Genomic DNA, 20804 nt, shown 5'->3' with positions numbered 1-20804 from the left:
TCTGTGACCTCAATTTTCTGGTAAATCTAAGAGAATCTATTGGCTTCGGGCCTGTTCAGCTCTTTCCTTGTTGTGAGGATGGAGTAATGATTCTAAGCTCTTACATGCTGGAAGTCACCCACAAACTTTTAAAAAAACTCCTTTCCCCATTTTCTCTACAAAACTAGGCTGAAATAACCCTAAGGAACCTTTCCTGATCTCTAAATGAAAAGCTCTTCCCTGTGTGCTCTAGTATTTGGTATAACTACAAGTTTTATACATACTGTCTACTGGCTATGTGATTCTAGGTATTATGGCCCATCTTGACATTTCCAGCATACAGTAAAAATCAACATCCACTGAACTGAAAGGAAAAAAGGAACAAAGCACTGTTTACTAATTAAAAACAGTACTACTTTTATTTGGCTCATTTCTCCATTTATTAGAATAACCACATTTGGAGAGGCACAAAGCACTTAAATTTTACATGACTACAAAGTTATCACAAATCCCAAACTTTTAGCCACAGATATTTCACTTACTCAGTTTAAAGAAAAAATTTTCAAAACATCTGAGTTAGCTTGATACACTGAGACCCTGAATATATGAGAACTACGTATTTTTAAATGCTGTACTTCCTGCTCTAATAAGTTTTCTTTAAAGGGACCCAGCATAAAAGGGATTGAAATACGGAAGGTCAAGATGCAAATGCTTTGGAGCAAGTGAAATTAATCTGTACAACATGGAAAAAGATATAGTGTACACAGAAGCTCTGCGAGGATTCACTGAGCCATCTGGGCTTCCATGGCTTGTGCTGTCCATTCTGGTGCCGTTTGACTAATTTTCTCCAAAAGATTATTCACTTGGAAACAAAGAGATTGAATCTGTTTGTCCCATGTTGGCAGGGCTTCTCGTGCTAAAGAAAAAAGGAACAATATACAAAGCTAAAATTACTCCTTTTCATTTATAGCAAATGTGAGTTAAAACACAGAGTAGTATTAATTTTTTTAATTTTATTCCAAAAATCTTGGCAAATAAGTAATTGTTAAGAAAAATACCTAAATCACTGGCACAAAATATAAAAAAAAAAAACAAACAAACATACATACATTTATACACACACACACACACACAGAGATACTTATTATTATTACTGTGTTTGATAACAAAATAAAACCAACCAAACAACTTAAACCACAACCACCACCACAGTAAGAGTCAACTGTCTCATCACCAGTGTTCACTGATTCATAAGACACTGCCACCTACTGGGGGAAGCAAATCTATTTATATATTTAAGGCTGTCTACTCGATTCTGAAGGTAAATATTTTAATATCTGAAGGTAAATATTTTCAATGAAAACAAAAAAACTCATCATGAATACATCAGCAACATGTACTTAAAAATGATAGACTGAGGAGAAGGGGGTAGAAATCCAAACAAAACAGCACCAAATTTTTTAAAATGGGCACAGGGCCTCCCCTGGTGGCGCTGCGGTTGAGCGCTGGGCTGCGAAGCTGCCCGCAGCCTCTGCAGCGCCAGTTTGATCCCCCGTCACTGGCGAGGGTCCCACATGGTGCACAGACCTCTCCTGCCGCGCCCGCTGCTCCCCTCAGCAGTGTATTTCTTTGTCAGTCTGCCTGTTCTGTTCCCCGCTCTGTCTGTGGTGAATTTTCTCACCCTCCCGTGCTTCTGACTGTACCCAGTGCTTGTATAAATAAATAAATAAATCTAAAATAAATAAATAAATATGGGTGCAGAATTAAAGAAGGGAAAAAATATAAAATCTTAATAAAGTACAAAAAATAACCTCGGTGGACATAAATCACATTGCCAAAATGAAAAATACAGTATCAAAAAAATTGCTTCTCTCCTACAAATGTATACATTTTAAGAAATTCCAAAGACCATTTCCCTTTTTTCTGTTTTGCTTTTCTAAAAGAGACAAAGTCATATGGAAAAATTGATGTTTGAGAATAGTCAAAATAATTTTTAAAATATTAAAATAGCAGCAGGATTGTGGTATAATATCTATCCAGTGCAATAATATTACTCAATCTTAAAAAGGAATGAAGAAATGGTTACATGCTAAAACATGAATGAAACCTAAAAGCACTACATATATTAAGTGAAAGAAGTCAAAAGTCACATATTAAATAATTCCATTATGTGAAATATCCAGAATAGATAAATCCAGAGACAGATTTCAGGTGTCAGGGGCTGAGCAGAAGGTGAAATCAGAAGTAACTGCTTAACAGATACAGGATTTCCTTTTGAGCAGATTAAAATGATTTGGAACTTGGCAGAAGCGGTGTTTGTACAACCTTGTGAACATACTAAATATCACTGAATTGTGTTCATTTTATAATTAACCATGTTTTGTGAATTTCAACTCAATGATAAAATAGTAGAGGGTAGGAGCTGGTTTACTACAATAAAATTCATTATAAATTTGTTTATTACCATATTGTTTCAGATCAGTGGAACCAAATAATCCAAATAATATACAGATATGTGCGCCCTGTATGATTATATGCAGAACCTTAATGATCTCAAAGGTCAGAAAGGATATTTCATTTCATAAATTATATTTGCATAACTGGTTACTCATCTTTGAAAAAAAACAAAACAAGTAAACCATACCTTAAAATTATACACAAAAATGAACAGACTAAATATCACTACATGTGATATTTGTTTCAGAACTAGGTAATTTTATCTGACTAGGTCACATAAAATTTCTTAATACAAAATAATAAATAAAAGTATAAAAGGAATTGTAGGAAAATTAATTTTACCCTAAAATGCAGAACACCTTCTTAATACATAGGAAAATCAAAAGTCATAAATTAAACACTGCTATATCTGACAATACGAAAAATGCTACTGTGTGTGTAGTATGCACTGACTACAGGAAACACAACTGACAGAAAGGGAAAAATATCTGTAACACATACAGCAAACACAGTTAAGTAACCATTCAACCAAAAGCTATAGCAAACTGATATTGGGAAGTCTGAAGAAGAGGAATTGGGAAAGTATAATAAAAAGTAAAATCAACTCATAGAAGAAATGCTAATGGTTAATACAAGAAAAGATACTAAATTTCACTAATCTCAAGGAAATGCACATTATAATAAAATGTAGTATTTTCCCCATCAATTGAAAAAAATTTAAAAAAGGGAGTAATATCTAGCTGTTGACGATTCATTCTGTCATACTGGTAAAGTATAAATACTTTTTCTGGAAAGTAAACTGGGAGTGGCACAGGGGTTAAGTCTCAGCACTATGAAGCTATCCACAGAAGCTATCCTGGCCAGGGAGCTGACCCACAGGGCGCAGCAGACCTTTCCTGTCTTGCCCACTGCTCCCCTCAGCAGTATATTTCAGTCAATCTGCCTGTTCGGCTCCCCACTCTGTCTCTGGTGAATCCTTTCACCGCTCCCCCTCCCAGCACCTCTGGCCTACACCCCAGCTCTTGTATGCATAAATAAATAAATCTTTTTAAAAAAAAAGTAGGGGCCTCCTGGAGCGCTGGGCTGCGAAGCTGCCCGCAGCCTCTGCAGCGCCGGTTCGATCCCCGGCCACCGGCGAGGGTCCCACTTGGCACGCAGACCTCTCCTGCTATGCCCACTACTCCCCTCAGCTTTGTGCTTGTCAGTCTGCCTTTTCTGCTCTCTGCTCTGACTCTGGTGAATTCTCTCGCCCTCCCACGCTTCTGACTGTACCCAGTGCTTGTATAAATAAATAAATAAATAAATAAATAAATAAATAAATAAATAAACCTTTAAAAAAAAAAAGGTAAACTGGTAGTATCGATTAAGAATCAAAATAGCTATATCCTCGGATACAACAATATTACTTTTGAGAATTTGTTCTACAGAAATAAATGTGCTAGTATATAGAGATATGCACAAAGAAACAACCTGACTATGCACCAGTAGGTGAATACTTGAACTCCATGAAATATTATGCAGTTATTAAATAAATTAGATATCTACTGACTTGAAAATGTATCTATGGGTACATTAAATGTAAAAATCAATTTGCTGAACACTAGGTACTTTAAAATATAATACCACTTTTGAAAAAAACCTCTGCTTTCCTATCTGCATAAGCACATAGAAAGACATATAGCCTGTAAATTAATATTAGTCTTGCCAGGGAGGGAGGATTAGAGAAGTGCTTTACTTGTTGTTATAAATACATTTATCATGAATTTTTTTAAGTCTAAGAAAAATAAAATATTTCATACTCTATTAAGTTGGTATACATTAATTTTAGTTTTCCTTCAACCTGGTGACATAATATACTATGTTCACTTATTCAATACATATTTATTTCCCACTTATAATGTGTGCAGCACTGAAACAGATGTTGGATATACTATATTGAGAACAAGATTCAATATCTATCACCAGGAAACTTAGCTTGGAAGCAGAAACAGACATTTAGACAAATGGTTACAGAAATGAAAGTACTTATGATTAATACCAGGGAAAATGTGGGGTGACATAAGAACATATAACATAAAGCCATAACTAACCAGGGAGTTAGGAAAATCATTATAGATCAGCATTATTCAAATTAAGATATGGAGAAAAATAGAAGATGCGTAGAGAGCTATTTGTTAGACCCAGATGAGCTTGGGGGGTGATTCAGGATAGGCTGATGACAGTCAATAAGAAATGAAAAAATAACAACAACAATAATAATAAAAGCATATGGATTCCAAAGGATTTGGATTTGGATTTTAGGGCAAAACTATGTTTCCTACAATTTCCTTCCATTCCAAAGGATTCTGAACAATGAAGAAGAGAAGGGATCAAGGATCAGGAAGGCGAGACAAAGTGACCATTGCAGTGTTTGGATGGCCAGTTGGTTTGCTGGTTGTGAGGCGGGGGGGAGGGAGATGATGAGTTCAGTCTGGAATACGTGCACTCCAGATGCTCACAAAATATCAGGTAGAAACTGAGTAAGCAATTAGAACCACTGGGCCTGGAACTCAGAAGAAAAATTTACGACAGGGAAATCTAAGCACTGTCTGCATAAGATAGTAACTGAATCAATAGGAATGAGATTACCAAGGGAAACAGTAGACCGAGGAGAAAAAGGCCTCGTAAAAAACATTTAGCAATACCAATATTTAAATTTAAAGGGACTACAGAATCAATAAAGGCGATTGGGAAGTAAGCCTCGAGAAATAGAAGGGAAAGCAGAACAGGGTGAAGGAAATGACAGACATCAAGATAGGGGGATAAGGGGCTTCCTGGTGGCACAAGTGGTTAAGTCTCAGCACTAGGAAGCTATTGGAAACCACCAAAGCAAGAGTTCAATCCCCAGCCAGCGAGATAACCCACATGGCACAGCGGACCTCTCCCAGTCTCACCCGCTGCTCTCCTCAGCAGTGTATTTCACTCAGTCTGTCTGTTCTATTCCCCACTCTGTCTCTGGTGAATCCTTTCACCTCCCCCCACAGCTCTGACCTGTTTCCCAGTTTCTGTATGCATAAATAAATAAATATTTTTTTAAAAAAGAGAGAAACCACTACAAAAACAGGAAAAAGCTTACAGTAGAGTTGGATATTTCAAAGTGAAAATTTTACTTTTGGAATAGTTTTTGGGTACAGCAAGGTCCAGAGTGCAAATGTGGCATGAATAGGGCTTGAGGAGGTATCAGACACTAAGAAAATCAAAGGACTAAAAAAAAAAGGTTAGAAAAATAGTCTCTGGGCTTTCTTTTCTTTTTCATCTGTCTGCCTCTGTCAGTTTAATGAGCTGCTGAACAGGGAATGCCACTGGCATGTCTACATGTCTGATACATGGCATGTGGTCAATAAATGTTTGATGAATAAATTAATAATATAAAGATTCCAGTTCAAATTTTTCCATAGCACAGAAAATACTGCTTTAAGAAGACTGGGTCAAAGGAAATTATGTGACATGTCTTAAGCAAAACTATGCAACAGTTCATTGCCACTTCATTATGAAAGAAAAAAGCAAAATCTCTTACTTTCAAAATGAACTATTCCATCAATCTGATCAATAAATCCATTCATACGTCCTTCTGTTATCATTTGTGATGCTATCTTTTCTGCCTGTTTAAAAAAAATAGATAAATAAATTCTCAGAAATTTGAATGATTATAGCTAACAGTTATTTACACATGAGAATTGAAAGCTCTTGATTTAGCTACCCAACACTAAATTTTACACATGTGGCCACCTACCATTCATTTCAAGGACAAACCTGCCTATTCTGTCCCCCAATTCTTTGTGTATAATCCATTATGTTAAGTGGGGTCTGTTTTTCTTGTTGCAAGATGTGGGACTAGCACTCTTACCAATTTTTTGCTCTGGTCAAAGTCAAACTAACGTTTTTTTCTTCTTACTGGGAACTATACCTCAAAAAAAGAAAACTAGTTTTCCCTATTTTATTTCACTTCAATTTTCAGTGTTTATCATCCCAAAAACCCTTTAGGAAAGTAATAATTGTGAAGAAAAAATTGAAAGAAAAAAATGGATGCTCAAATTTAAAAGCAAATTAAAAAGATTTAAGACAATTAAAGGGATCAAAAGGTCCTCTGCCTAGCTCCTAAAGTCATATTTCTTGTTCACTATGTGTAAGCAAATTGGGTTGTGACTTAAGTCATTTCAGTAATTCTGACAATCTTCACAATCAATCCTCCATGGCTCCTGAACAAACCATGACAGCATTTATTGTTAAAAATACATTCATTTCCCTTAGTCTGAGCAAGGAATCATAGCTCAAAGCCTAAAAAGAAAGCATCTTTTTAATGGCAATTTATGCTTTGGTTCCCTAATTGTTCCACTTCCTTTACTATGTACTGAATATACAAGTAAAGGGATTATGTTAGAAAATCCTACCTTAAAATTTCACTAACAGATAAAAGGGAATATGATTCATATTACATGACTTCTTAAAGGGATGCAAGGTAGATACTATTAAGGTTGAATATAGTTAAAGTTAAGAGACTGTTTTGTATATAATACCTGAAATATCTTCTCTAAGTACTACTGGTACTTTGCTAGAATTTGCGCATAGCCAACCAAACCCTTATCATGTCTAAAAATGAAAATTCCTTAATAAGTCAGTCAACTTCTTAAATTAAATCAAGCACAGGAGTTACAACAGAATAGCCCATTCTCTCAAATAGAGAAATGAAATATTTAACCTTCAAGTCAGTCTAGAGCAGAAAAAGACATGTATTAAAATTTTAAATTAGTCAGAAGTCATAAAACACATGAAGTATAATTAAACAGACACTAAACAAAGATATTCTTACAAAACAAGTGTCATAACTTGAAATCCCTTTAAGATTTCCACTCTAGGTCACTTTATCATAAGATACAATTAAAAAAACCAAAAAACAGAAAACTCCATTACAGGACTATTTTAACATTCAAATAAATTATTTCCATTTACCTGAAGCTTTTTATGTGTATTTTTGTTGCAGTTGTCAGTATTATCAATTATATATTTTATTTTCTCATTACGTCAATAGTTTTAGTCTCTTACTTCCTTTTTATGTATTGGAAACAAGAAAATACCTTAGCTGCAGGGATCTCTAAAAGAGCTCCAAGTTCTTCAAAGGTAATATTATTATATAATTTGCTTGCAGACAACAAGTTGTGCTCAATAACAGCTCTGTCCAAGATGCTAGAACCTTAAATAAATATAAATAAGACAATTGTAAGTTTGAAACTTGTTTGACACTTAAAAGATGCAGTCTTTTTTCTTGAGAATTTCTTGGCATATAATAAATAACTCAATCATTATCTCCTTTTTCTGACAGTTATTTATTTCTTGTTACAATGTTTAGACTGTTTATATTTACAATCTACTCTAGCACCATAACAATTTTTTTTGCAAGTTGATTATAAAGTTAAGTCAGTAAATTATAAATATGAAAGTAAGGGGGTGGGTGGGGAGATACAGCAACCGAGAGGGTTATATCAGCATATGGAATAGTGGAATTGAATTAAGCATCTAGAAATGAACTCTCACATTTACAAGATAATGCAATGGGAAAATAATCTTTTCAATAAATGGTGCTGGTACAACAGGATATCCACAAGCAAAAGAATTAAAGTTCGACCCTTATCTCAAATCAAACCTACATTAAGAGCTACAACTACAAAACTTATAGGAAAAGAAGAGCAAATCTTCATAACTGTGGATTAGGCAATGGTTTCTTTAAATACTGAAAGCACAGCAACAAAAGTAAAAAACAGCTAACTTGAATTCACTAAGTTGGAAAACATTTGTGTTTTAAAGGATACCAGCAAAAAGTGAAGAAATGACACACAGAATGGGAAGAAATAGTTGAAAATGATTTATTTGATAATGATCAATCAGGTCCAGAAAATAACAGGTTAAAAAAAGTCATAACACATTTTTGCTTGAAAAACAGAAAAAATACATCATGACTTTTCCAACACCCCAATTTAACATTCTTAAAATTCAATTAAAAAAAAATAACCCAATTTAAAAACCAGCAAAGCATTTGAAGATATGTCTCTAAAAATACACACAAATGGCCAATATACACCTAAAAAGGTGTCTCAACATCACTAACCCCCAGGGAGATGTAAATCAAAAACCACAAAGAGATCTGTCACTCCATATTCATTAGGACGGCTAAATCAAAAGGACAGAGGACAGATACAGGAGAGAGTATGGAGAACTGGAACCCTTACACACAGCTGGGAGGAATATAAAATGGAGCAGCCACTTTAGAAAACAGTCTGGCAGTTTTTTAAAAGACTAAAAAACACACAGTTACCATACGATCCAATAATTCCACTAAGCATACACCCATGAGAATAAAAACCAGTATCTGCTGAAAACTTACATAAATGTTCGTATCAGCATTACTAATAGCCAGAAGTGAAAACAACCTAAATGCCCATCAACTAATGAAGAAATAAAATCTGGTATATCCATGTATCAGAATATTATCTGGGGGGAAAAAAGTAATGAAGTACTGATAGATGATACAACTGATGAGACTTGATTACATTATGCTAAGTGAAAGTCAGTCACAAAAGGTCCTATGATGTTTCAATTTGTATGAAATGCCCAGAACAGGAAACTTATACAACAGAAAATAGATTAGTAGCAACGTTGTGCAACTCCTGAAATACACTAAAAACCACTGAATTGCAGTTAAAACCAGTAATAGTTATTTATATCTCAAGATTGCTAGCCTAGGGCCTCCCCGGTGGCGCAGCGGTTGAGAGCTGGGTTGCGAGGCTGCCCGCAGCCTCTGCGGCGCCAGTTCAATCCCCGGCTGCTCCCCAGCCACCAGAGGAGGGTCCCGCGGCGCGCAGACCTCTCCTGCCGCCTGCTGCTCCCCTCAGCAGTGTACTTCGGTCCTTCTGCCTGCTCTGCTCCCCGCTCTGGCTCTGGTGAATTCTCTCACCCTCCCGTGCTTCTGACTGTACCCAGTGCTTGTATAAATAAATAAACAAATAAATATATAAATAAATCTTTAAAAAAAAAAAAAGATTGCTAGCCTAACATTGTGATGTCAATTACAAAAAAAAATACACAGAAAGGAAAAGGAAAGCAGAAAGGTCTAAAATGGAACAGTAAGAAAACAAACATCTGTCTCTCCTATGTAATAGTCACATTAGAGAAATTTGGGAATCATGCATCCTCAGAGATCATGATTCCCAAATTTTAGAAAAAATGATTTTTTTAGGAAAAAATGATGTAACAGATTACATCTTTTCATATTTTTTTTCACAGCCAGAAGGCTCAAAGTCAAATCTGAAGTTTATACCAATTCTGGAAAGCTTTTCATATTTACCTAGCTTTTAAATTGTTTGTTAGATATCTTTTTGCAAAAAGAATTTCAAGTTACTCAGAATACACAGAAGACAAAGATTTAGAAGTAAAAATGAAAAACAACAAGAATAGCAACAATCTAAACACACATACACCTTTTATAGTTGTGCTACACCTTTAATACTAAGCTTTTGAGCAGTTAATCAAAATAAGAAAACTAATTGGTTTTATTAACTCATAATGTGTTTAATTAAATAAGATAAAATTAGACTGCTCAAGGGAATAACAACTAATCCTAAAATTATAAAGGAATTTTCTCTGAGGCTCTGCATGAAGAATATCCCACAGACAAAGTATCTCCTTTAGATAAAAAGGTGAGAATGAATTGGTTGGGTTCTTAAAGTTCAACGAAAGTAAAGAAATTCAAGAGGAAGTCAATATATTGACTTCCTTATCCTTTCAATAACTGATTTAACTCAGAACAACAAGAATGGGTGAGGGGGTAGTGAGACTGGCTAAATTGTACACCTTTCAGCCAACTTTTACATAGATGACTCTAGGTTAAATTCTCTTCCATCTAGGACGACAGTGAGTCCACAGCAGTAAGTCCAATAGATTTGCATTATTTATCATGATGTTTTCCACATTCCTGATGGCCTATGTCTATATATTTATTATTATGTGCTATTGTTAAAAGCTACTTTAAAACCCTTATTGAGAAACAAGTAAGTGATGCTATGAATAAGCAACTATTAAAAACTTCTCTCCTGGAAAAGACAGTGTGATTTAAGCAAATACATCCCTTAACTAGGAAACATGACACTTGGTTCTATTCTTATTGGCAATACTTTTACCCCAGATAACCCTGGGCAAGCTAGTGTGCCAAATTTTTCTCTGTCTAAAATAGAATCAGATAATTATGCTGTTATAAACTGACACTAAAGATTAATCAAGGTACTTATCAAATGGTTCAAGTTTTTTAAAAAACCAGACAGGATTAAAAAAAAAAAAAAAAAAAAAAAAAACCCAGACAGGATAGGCATAGTCCATAATTCTTCTGCCCTTATAGTTTCAAGAAAAAACAAACACATTATTCCACAAAATGCTTTCCAACAGTGCCATTGCTATAGCACCAATTCAAATCTATGTATAATACTCATCTTCAATCAATATGTAATGTTCCCTACATATCAAGTGTTATATAAAGTACCATATCAAGGTGCTTCAAGTTTAATACACTTCCCATTAATGTGTATCAAATATTTATTACTACACACTTATATGACATGGTCATTACCATCAGCTGTTGTTGCTTTTTGGTGAGGCATCAGCATGGCAGCAAACTCTTGAAGTTGATTTCCTCTGATGATCCTGTCTAGGTACATTTTCTCTAGGATCCCATAAGCAGCAAGTTGCTGGCACCTTTCATCCTTAAAAAGAGTAGCTAGCATCCGAGAACGCTGCTGTCCTAAGGAAAGCAAATGAGCATCAAATATTCTCACAATCTATCTTTTCAACAAAAAATGATCTTTCTTATGACTCCAGTATTCACCTACTAAAAAAGAGGATCAATTCTTTTTATTTATGGTAGTTATGTTCTATGAAATTACCCCCAATGCTCAACTGGTGAAAAATCAACTGCTGCTCCCAGGGGAAATACAGGAGTACTTTCCTATGAGTCTCTCTGGACACAACTAATCACTATGTAACCTTACTTAGTAAGCATTTCTTTGTAAAGACCCCTACTAAATATATATTATTAACTCATTTATTGATGACATATAAGGAGGAAGTATGAAGCTGCTCTACAATTTAATATGATACATTTAAAAAGTCTATGCAAAAAAGTGTGTGTGTGTGTGTGTGTGTGTGTGTGTGTGTGTGTGTGTGAGAGAGAGAGAGAGAGAGAGAGAGAGAGAGAGAGAGAGAGAGAGAGAGAAGAGAGAGAGCGCAACAGAGACAAAGACAGAGAGAAAGTATAACTCAAACCCAGGAAAATTTAGAAAAGGTGCAATGAAGGGGGAATAGCCCTGTTAGATAATAAAACATAAAGTGATATATTTCAAGGAGTACAATACTAGTATATTCATAAATAGGCTAATTATTAGAATAGAATATTATTATGTCCAGAAATCTGTATTATGCACTTCAAATATCATGGGGAGATGAATTATTCAATAAAGGATTATTAGCCATTTGGGAAAAAAAGGTTAATACCCAATCTCATCCCTTAAACTAAAATAAATCTAAATGGATTAAAATTTTCAGGTAAATTTAAGTAAGAAATAGGGAAAATTAATCCCCAATAGTGATTACTCTTGAGGGGTGGGGAGTAGAGGTAGTGACTAGTAGGAAGCATGAAGATAAAAAATGAAATCCTAAAGCAGTAGTTCTCAAAGGGTGTCCCTGATATCTTTCAAGGGATCAATGAGGGTTGACACTATTTTTGTAATAACATAAGTACAACTTTTGCTTTTTCAACGCATCGGCATTTGCACTGCTGTGCAAAAGTAACAGTGGCTAAAACTACTGGCACAACAGTACAAATCAAAGCAGAACCACAGATACCAAACTTTATCATGCCACAGAGTCAACAATCAAAACAAAAAGTTCACTTAAAAATGTCCTTACAGGGTCTCCCTGGGGGCGCAAGGGATTAAGCACCATACTATGAGGCAGTCTGCAGCCTCTGGAGCACGGAGTCGATCCCTGGCCTGCCAGGGAGAAACCCACATGGCGAGGCAGACCTCTCCTGTCTTACCCACTGCTCCCCTCAGCAGTGTGTTTCGGTCACTCTGCCTGTTCTGTTCCCTACTCTGTCTCTGGTAGATCCTCTCACCTCCCACATCCTGGCCTGTGCCCCAGCTCTAAGGGAAGGGAAAAAAAAAAATGTTCTTACAGCAGTAAATAATTTTTTTTTAATCTTGACACTTGAGAATATAGCTCTCTAATATTCTGTGTGACAAAACCAAAATGTTCATAAAGCACTTCTGCTGCAAATTGAAGTATAATTGTCCCAAGAAAACACTGCAAGCTGAGTCAGTATCTTTTTTCATGGAACACCATTTACTTAACTAACAACTGAGAGGAAAATTATTCAGACTTGGAATTTGGAATATCCATTTCTAAAATATCCATTTTCTTAAAAATAAATGAACAAACCCTGTCACTATTAACCAACAGCATTTGCTGCCCCTGATAAAATTCAAGCTTAAATAATCCGTATTTCAGAAATCTTATATCTGCCACCATGAGCTTAACAGCTTTCTAATAAAGGATTTTTCTGATAAGTGACAAACATTCTATTGTAATTTTTGTATATTATATATTAATGTTCAGAAGTTCTGCACAACTCAGGGAAACAATATTTTCCAAACAGGGCCTCCCCGGTGGCACAAGGGGTGAAGCACAGCACTGTGACGCTATCCGCAGCCTATGTAGCACGAGTCGATCCCCAGCCGGCAAGCTACCCACATGGCACAGCAGACCTTTCCTATCTTGCCCACTGCTCCCCTCAGCAGTATATTTCAGTCAGTCTGCCTGTTCTGTTCGCCACTCTGTCTCTGGTGAATCCTCTCATCACCCCACACCTCTGGCCTGTACCCCAGTTCTTGCATGCATAAATAAATAAATCTTTAAAAAAAAAAAAAAATCTTCCAAACACCCAAAGCAGCCTGATAGTATAAAATCTTGCATTGGTAAAAGATGCATTCAAAGTGCAAGGAGACCAAAATTTTAACATAACAGAATGCAAAAAGCTCATTGATACAGTTTCAGATGCCACAGTGTGACTATCAAGTATAATATCAAAAAAGCATTTTCACAATCATCTGAAAAGTCATGAATATGCCAGCTTTTTCTAAGTACACATCTGCATGAGGTTGGGTTTTCCTCATATACTGCCACTAAAACATGTCAAAAAAGGCAATGTGGAAGTAGTTTTAAGAATTCAGTTTTTGTCTAGTAAGCTAGACAAAGAAAAAAATGGTACACAATTTCATTCTCCTGACTTTTTTTTTGCTTTGGATAATAGTTATTTTATAAAAAAATATCATTTATGTTTCTATATAATGGATCTATTATTATTACTTTGAGATGAATATTTTTAAATTTCTCATTTTCTAATACAGTAATTGATGAATATAATCTACACAAACAAAGGCTCTCTAGGGTTTTCAATTTTAGAGTGTGAAGGAGCCCTGAGCCCACAGGATTTGAGAACTGAAGGAAAATATGTGGGAATTTAAAATATATAATTTCAGAGTAGGAAAGACTTTCTCAGTAAGCCAACAAAACCCTGGAAATCATGAAAGAAAAGACTGATAATTTGTGTAAAAATTTAAAGTTTCTGCATGGCAAAAATTTCATTAACAGTCAAAAAGAGACAAAAAATTAGCAGGGGGAATTGTTGAATTTAGTAATGGATAAAAACTCCAGAAATGGCTAATGGGGAAAAAATTTCAGAAAAATAAAATCAAGCTTTAAAATAATGCTTTTTTTAATATATGAAAAGATACTTAAGAGCATTTGTAATAACGGAGTGCAAATTAAAACTAGAATGAAATACTATCTTTCATCTACCAGATTAGCAAAGATTAAAAAAATGTAGTGATACAGGTATCAGCAGTCAGGTGTACACGAACATTGAAATGCAAATTAAAACTAGCAAAGTACTACCTTTCATCTACCAAATTAGCAATGATAAAACATTTGGTGATATATGTATGAAAAAGCAGGTAAACATGGACATTGTTGTTTGGAAGGTAACATTAAAGGGTAATGAGCAATTTCTATCAAAAGTTTAAATATATATTCTCTCAAAAAATATATATATATGTTTGAAATTGACAAAATAATAATAAAGCCAATCAAAAGAAAATCAAAAAGAATGAGCTACATGTATTGACAAAGATCGCTATGCTATAGAAATATATGGAAAAAATCAAGCTGTTAAAGTGTACATATCACGCTACCATTTGTGTACTAAAAACAGGTTATATGCACAAATATACTTTTGTATCAAAGGAAATCCAAGTAAGCAGCAATAGTTCTTTAGAACTAGAAGCAATACCACTTTATGCACTGCTTTTTCAATAACAAAAACAGAATAAATAAGATCATTGCTTCAAAAAGAATGAAAAGTATAGTTAAATATGTCATTAAGTTCTCAACTAAACAAAGTTCAAAAATAAACAATCTAAATGATTTAGAAAAGTCACACTTTGGAACATCAGCATTTCCTCACAAAGCAGTTTGTGTTCTGCAAATTGAATTACATTCTATAACTTAGCAAAAAAAGTAAAAAGCAGTTTATTTTTCATATGTATAGAAGAAAAATATGATACCAAGTTTAAAACTAAGGATTGAAAGCTAAAAAAAAAAAAGTGGAAAGCATTACATAGTCATATCACCAGTCACTAGATTGTTTTCATTCACCTTTATGAATTTCTCACTTGATATCCATTTTTTTTCAGTGACTTTTAGGAGAACAAAAAGCTTCATATTGTATCTTTTAACCATTCCTATACATGTGGATAACAGACTGATACATGCATATTTAACATTTAAGCTAGCGATTCATTTGCACTGCTGTTTTTGACTTTAATAATTTAGGCTAGGGCCTCCCCTGGTGGCACAGATGGTGAGCGCAGAGCTGTGAAGCTGTCCACAGCCTCTGCAGCGTGGGTTCAATCCTGGCGCGCCTGCGAGAGTCCCACATGGCGTGGGAGACCTCTCCTGTCTCGCCCGCTGCTCCCCTCAGCAGTGTATTTCGTCAGTCTGCCTGTTCTGTTCCCCGCTCTGTCTGGTGAATCCTCTCACCCTCCCGCATAACTGGCCTGTATGCATGTATGCATACAGGTTCTTGTATGCATGTATGCATACAGGTTCTTGTATGCATGTATGCATACAGGTTCTTGTATGCATGAATAAATAAATCTTTAAAAAAAAAAGTTTAGGCTAATTTACCATTGTTGTAGTAGTAAGACATCCCCTAGAAGAATAGTTCCTAGCCAAATCCTCCAATAGTAATGAACCAAAATTATTAAGCAAAGATAATTAACTATTCATGAAGACATAAATTATGTGTTTACCTGCTGATGCTAAGATGGTACAGTGCAAAGCATGTTTTAAGGCCTCTAGTCTTTCACTTTCATGCACTATTGTCTTGTAAGAGAGTTCATTGTACCTTTGTGCGGCTTCAATGAATTTTCTTCTATAATCAAGAACTCGTGCATAGCATACCTACAACAGGAAAATGTTTCAATTAAGGAGAAAAATTAAAAAGCAAAAGCAAAAAATTAAAGAGAATTTCTAGTATATATAACAGATGTTCTGCAACAGATGTTCTGGAGCATCTTAGTAAAGCTGAGTTCTCCCAAATTAATACCCAATTGTCTCATATGTTACCTTATAATGTATCTGTAACTGTTCATTGGTTGATTCATTTTGAAGCAAAGATGCTCGGTTTATGTAAGCCTCTGCCTGGACTGGATCATCATCCTCCAGATATAGCCTAGCAATTTTCAAGTAAGTCTCCAGTTTATAATCTACATTATACTGCCTACGATATAACAGAGAAAAACAAAGAATATCTAAATATTTATCATGAAAATGCTTAAGAGTAGTATAAAATGAATTTTTTCCCTTATATATTCCATTAATAGAAGGGAATCAAACAATCAAACATTTTACTGCATTACATTATAGAAAAACTAAAAAAAAATCCAAACTGAATTTTACTGATTTTTTATTTTTATTAGCATTGCTCACATTGTATTTTAGCTTTCTTTAATCCTCAAATAGATGCTGCTTATCCACAGGGTATATGTCCTTAGACCCCTAATAGACACCTGGAATTGTAAATAGTAAACAACCCTATATCTCTTTTCCTACACATATGTACCTGTGATATGCTTAATTTACAAATTAGCTACAGAGGCTAACAACAATAATAAAATAGAACAACTATAAAAATATGTTGTATAAAAGTTATGTGACTATGGTCTCTCTCTCAAAATATATTATTGCACTTAATATTTTCATCATTGACCACAGGTGAGTGAAACCACAGAAAGTGAAGCTATGGATAAAATGACTTCTGCACTACTGTTAGGAATATACAACCACTCTAGAAGACACTTTGGCAATATGTTCTCCAACTATCCCTTTAATCCTTTTAAATATATATATATATATATATATATATATATATACTACTAACCTACTATATTTTACACCTATGACAAAAATCCTAACAAAATAATTAGGGACATGCACACGACTGTAAGCACAAGTAATATTCATTTATAAAGTTATTCATAAATATCTGTAATAGGAAAAAATTAGAAATCACCTAATGTATTTATAATTAAGTTGTGGTACATAAAGATGGTAGAATGTAGTTATGATAATCATTACCATATGACAATAGTCATATATTTTTGTTAAGTAAAAAGGCTAAAACAGTGTAAAACACCATTAAAACATGTTTTTATCACATACATTAAGATGTTAATAGCAATTATCTCTGTTGAGTAAGATACAGGTTTTTTAAATTTTCTTATTTATCCCAGTGGTTACATTTTTGGAAAGCAAAATTCTTGCATTAGCAAGAAATGCATAACCTCAGATAACCTCAAATAATTCAAGATTAATCCTTACAGAAAACCAAATCTCTTATCAGCAAAAATGGTGCCACCATCTGGCAAGAACAGAAAGTTTCACAATTCACTTGGCCCCAGCTTTGAAATTAATGTTACTTTTTAAATCTTTTATACTAAATTCAAATTTTCCTATATTTTATTTTTATGTCACACAATGATAGTATTTTGTACTACACTATTTCTATTTACAACTCAAACTTACATGAATTGCTACATATAACACTGAGTTTTTCAATTATGTTAACTGTATCCGTTAAATCTATAATTTTTCATAATCAGAATGAATCACTTTTTAACAAAAAAGTTCTCAATCATTTATTCAAATTTTTAATCACTTTTACTTTCACTTGCCTCAGAAACCATTAAATTTTTTTTTCTTTGGTAGACTCACAGATAAAGATAGGGCTCTACAACTATCAAAATCATTAAAACCACTGCAAAAAATGATATCTAATTTTATATTTATTTCAACTACCAGTGAAAATAAACATATTTTTCTGTGCTAAGAAGAAAATGCTCCTACAGAATAAGGCCAAAACAGCCTTTTCAAACTATCAATGAAAAAAAGCAAATCAACAAGTAGCTTTGGAAAGCAAAATTCAGCATATACCCATAAAGGTTTTTTTCACAAACTGCTATTTTAAGGAGTATCACTCCCTAAGATTTTCACAAATAATATACAAAAGGCAAGATGCTTGGAATAGTTTCTACCTTTATCAACACAAACATTAATGAGAACAAAAAAAAAAAAATGCATCATTTGGTAAAAGAGTAAAAAGGCAGTGGAAATATTTTTAAGTCATTCATAGCTGGTATTTTTATACCTGTCAATTGAAGCGGAAGGTATATTTAATAATATACCAAGAGTCTCACACCTTTCATCCTTGTCACACAATACTTTGAAGTATTGTTTTATAGTGAACTATAAATGTTTTTAAAAATATGTAAGTGGTAATATTGGTTCAGAAAGAGCTACAAACTTTAATTTCTTCCGTTTTTCCATCTCATTTTCTCCAGTATTGTCCAAACTCGACAATTCACTGAACCCACTGTGAATTTCCAACCACTAATCCTAATTCACTGTTACTGTCTTTCACCTGAAAAGCCTCATTTCCCTCCCTACCTACCTTAACTCAAATGGTAAATCATTATAATCATGGCTTTGTCTATATACCCATATCTTTTGTCCATCTCTTGTCATACTTGGACAAAATCGTAACTTGGGTTAAACATTTCGCCAGTGCCTTTCCTGCACCCATGCTGTTGAACTCTGATGGAAAAAACACCCAACTAATCTGATTAATCTCATTTTATCCCCTCTGACCTTCAAATAAGTCCTAAATGCTGCCAAGGATCTTCTACTTCCCCAGTGCATTCACTGCCTCACTCTCATAGGGAATTTTTTTTCTCGTATTTGTCTTTCCTCAACAACACAATGCCCACCCCCATCCACACTTTCAGCTGATGACTGATTCTTACTTCACTGAAGATATTGAAGAAATCAGAGTTCTTGCACAAACTCTACCACATTTCTAACAGCTACCTACATATTCTATGTTATAGGCAGTTACTTTAGATCACTGAGGAGCTATTTTGCCCATCAGGGAACAGGTGGCAGTATCTACACACATTTTTGATTGTCACAACTGGGGGCAGTAATGCTATTGGCATCTGGTGAGTAGAAGCCTGGTACACTACTGAACATCTTACAACACAGTAAGAATTATCTAATCTAAAATGCACAGTGCAAAGGCTGAGAAATTGCCATAAATGAACTGTTTATGCCCTTCCTCCAACAGATTCCTTTCCATGTTGTGTATTGCTGTAAGAATCCTCTCTCCCATATTCCTGTATCAAATTTTTGCTTTCCACTGGAACATCAAAGAAAAAATTATCTCTTAACCTAAACTCTGCTGTCACCTTCTATCCCATTTCTCCATTTCCTTTTGTGAAAACTTTCCCAGAGTTCCCATCTCTAATTCTCTTCCCATTCTCTCTTAAACCACTCCAACTGAGCTTTCGTTCTTACCATTTCACCTAACCTGTTTTTGTTCAGGTCCCTAGTGACTTCCACATTACTAATTTCAGTGGTTAACCCTCATTCTTCATATTACTGACCTATCAACAAGAGAGCTGATCACATTACTTTCTGATAAATTTTCTTCATGTGGCTTCTAGGTGACCACACTCCATACTCTTCTGGTTTTCTTCTTACCTCAATGGACAGTCCTACTCACTTGCTATATCTCCTCCTCCCCTTGACCTCTTAATGTTGGTATGTCCCAAGGCTCAGTTTGCAGTCAGCTTTCAGCCCTTTCCTGTACTTATATACCTTCCCTTGGGGATCTCATCCAATCCAATGACCTTAAATTCCATCTCTGTATCAATGACCCCCAAATGTATGTATATCTCTATCCCAGACCTCTCCCCTAAACTACAGACTAATACATTTCAACTCCCTTCTACATATTTCCACTTGATTATCATGTATCCAAAATGGAACTCTTGCTCTTCCTTCTAAACCTGTTTTGCACCACTCAATAGATGGCAACTTCATCTTTCCAATTATCTAGATCAAAAATCAGGACTTACATCGGCTCTTTCTCACATTCCATATCCATGTTGTCAGAAAACCCTTAGCTCTTAAAAACAGATCTAGACTCTAACATTGCTCGCTATTTCCATCTCATCTGCAGTAATGCGTATGTCTCCTAACAGATACCCCAACTTCTATCATTGCTTGCCTATAGTTTATTCAACCCAGTAGTCAGAATGATTCTTTAAAATATAAATCAGGACACAACCCTCTTCTGTACAAATTTCTCCAATGGATTTCACTTAAAAGCAAAAAGTCAAAGGCCTTAAAATGGCTTACAAAACCTCATATAATCTGGTCTCCAGGGCTCTGATCTCAGTCCCTATATCTACCCTTTGCTCATCCCCTCCACCCCCAAACTGGGTCTCCTTGCTCTTCTTAAAAACACTCCAAGCATGGGCCTCCCCGGTGGCGCAGCGGTTGAGCGCTGGGTTGCGAAGCTGCCCGCGGCCTCTGCGGCGCCGGTTCGATCCCCGGCTGCTCCCCGGCCACCGGAGGAGGATCCCACATGGTGCGCAGACCTCTCCTGCCACCCGCTGCTCCCCTCAGCAGTGTACTTCAGCCCTTCTGCCTGCTCTGCTCCCCGCTCTGGCTCTGGTGAATTCTCTCACCCTCCTGCGCTTCTGACTGTACCCAGTGCATGTATAAACAAAACAAACAAATATAATAAATAAATAAATAAAAACATGCCTCTATAAAAAAAAAAAAAAACAAAAAAAACACTCCAAGCATGCTCCAATCATAGGTCCTTT

At 35.1% G+C, this 20804-nt stretch overlaps 1 protein-coding gene across 2 annotated transcripts in view; it reads right to left on the bottom strand.

The window, feature by feature from the left end:
* Positions 1-376: 376 nt before the first annotated feature.
* COPS4 (COP9 signalosome subunit 4) overlaps positions 377-20804 on the bottom strand; it is a 43395-nt gene continuing 22967 nt past the window's right edge. The window contains exons 5-10 of one of the 2 annotated variants that reach the window (XM_037529251.1): positions 16201-16354; positions 15885-16035; positions 11090-11260; positions 7551-7666; positions 5993-6077; positions 377-895 (exon numbers count right to left, since the gene is read on the bottom strand). In XM_037529251.1, coding sequence (XP_037385148.1) covers positions 762-895; positions 5993-6077; positions 7551-7666; positions 11090-11260; positions 15885-16035; positions 16201-16354 — 811 coding nt within the window. In that variant the 3' untranslated portion in view covers positions 377-761. The remainder of the gene's footprint in view (positions 896-5992; positions 6078-7550; positions 7667-11089; positions 11261-15884; positions 16036-16200; positions 16355-20804) is intronic. The other variant, XM_037529252.1, reaches the window with a different exon arrangement.

This window comes from Talpa occidentalis, unplaced genomic scaffold, assembly GCF_014898055.3.
Source record: "Talpa occidentalis isolate TD23 unplaced genomic scaffold, MPIMG_talOcc4v2.1 talOcc4.6, whole genome shotgun sequence".
In the NCBI taxonomy this organism is placed as follows: domain Eukaryota; kingdom Metazoa; phylum Chordata; class Mammalia; order Eulipotyphla; family Talpidae; genus Talpa; species Talpa occidentalis.
The sequence above is the reverse complement of the archived record's forward strand: the minus strand, read 5'-3'. Positions and strand labels throughout refer to the sequence as shown.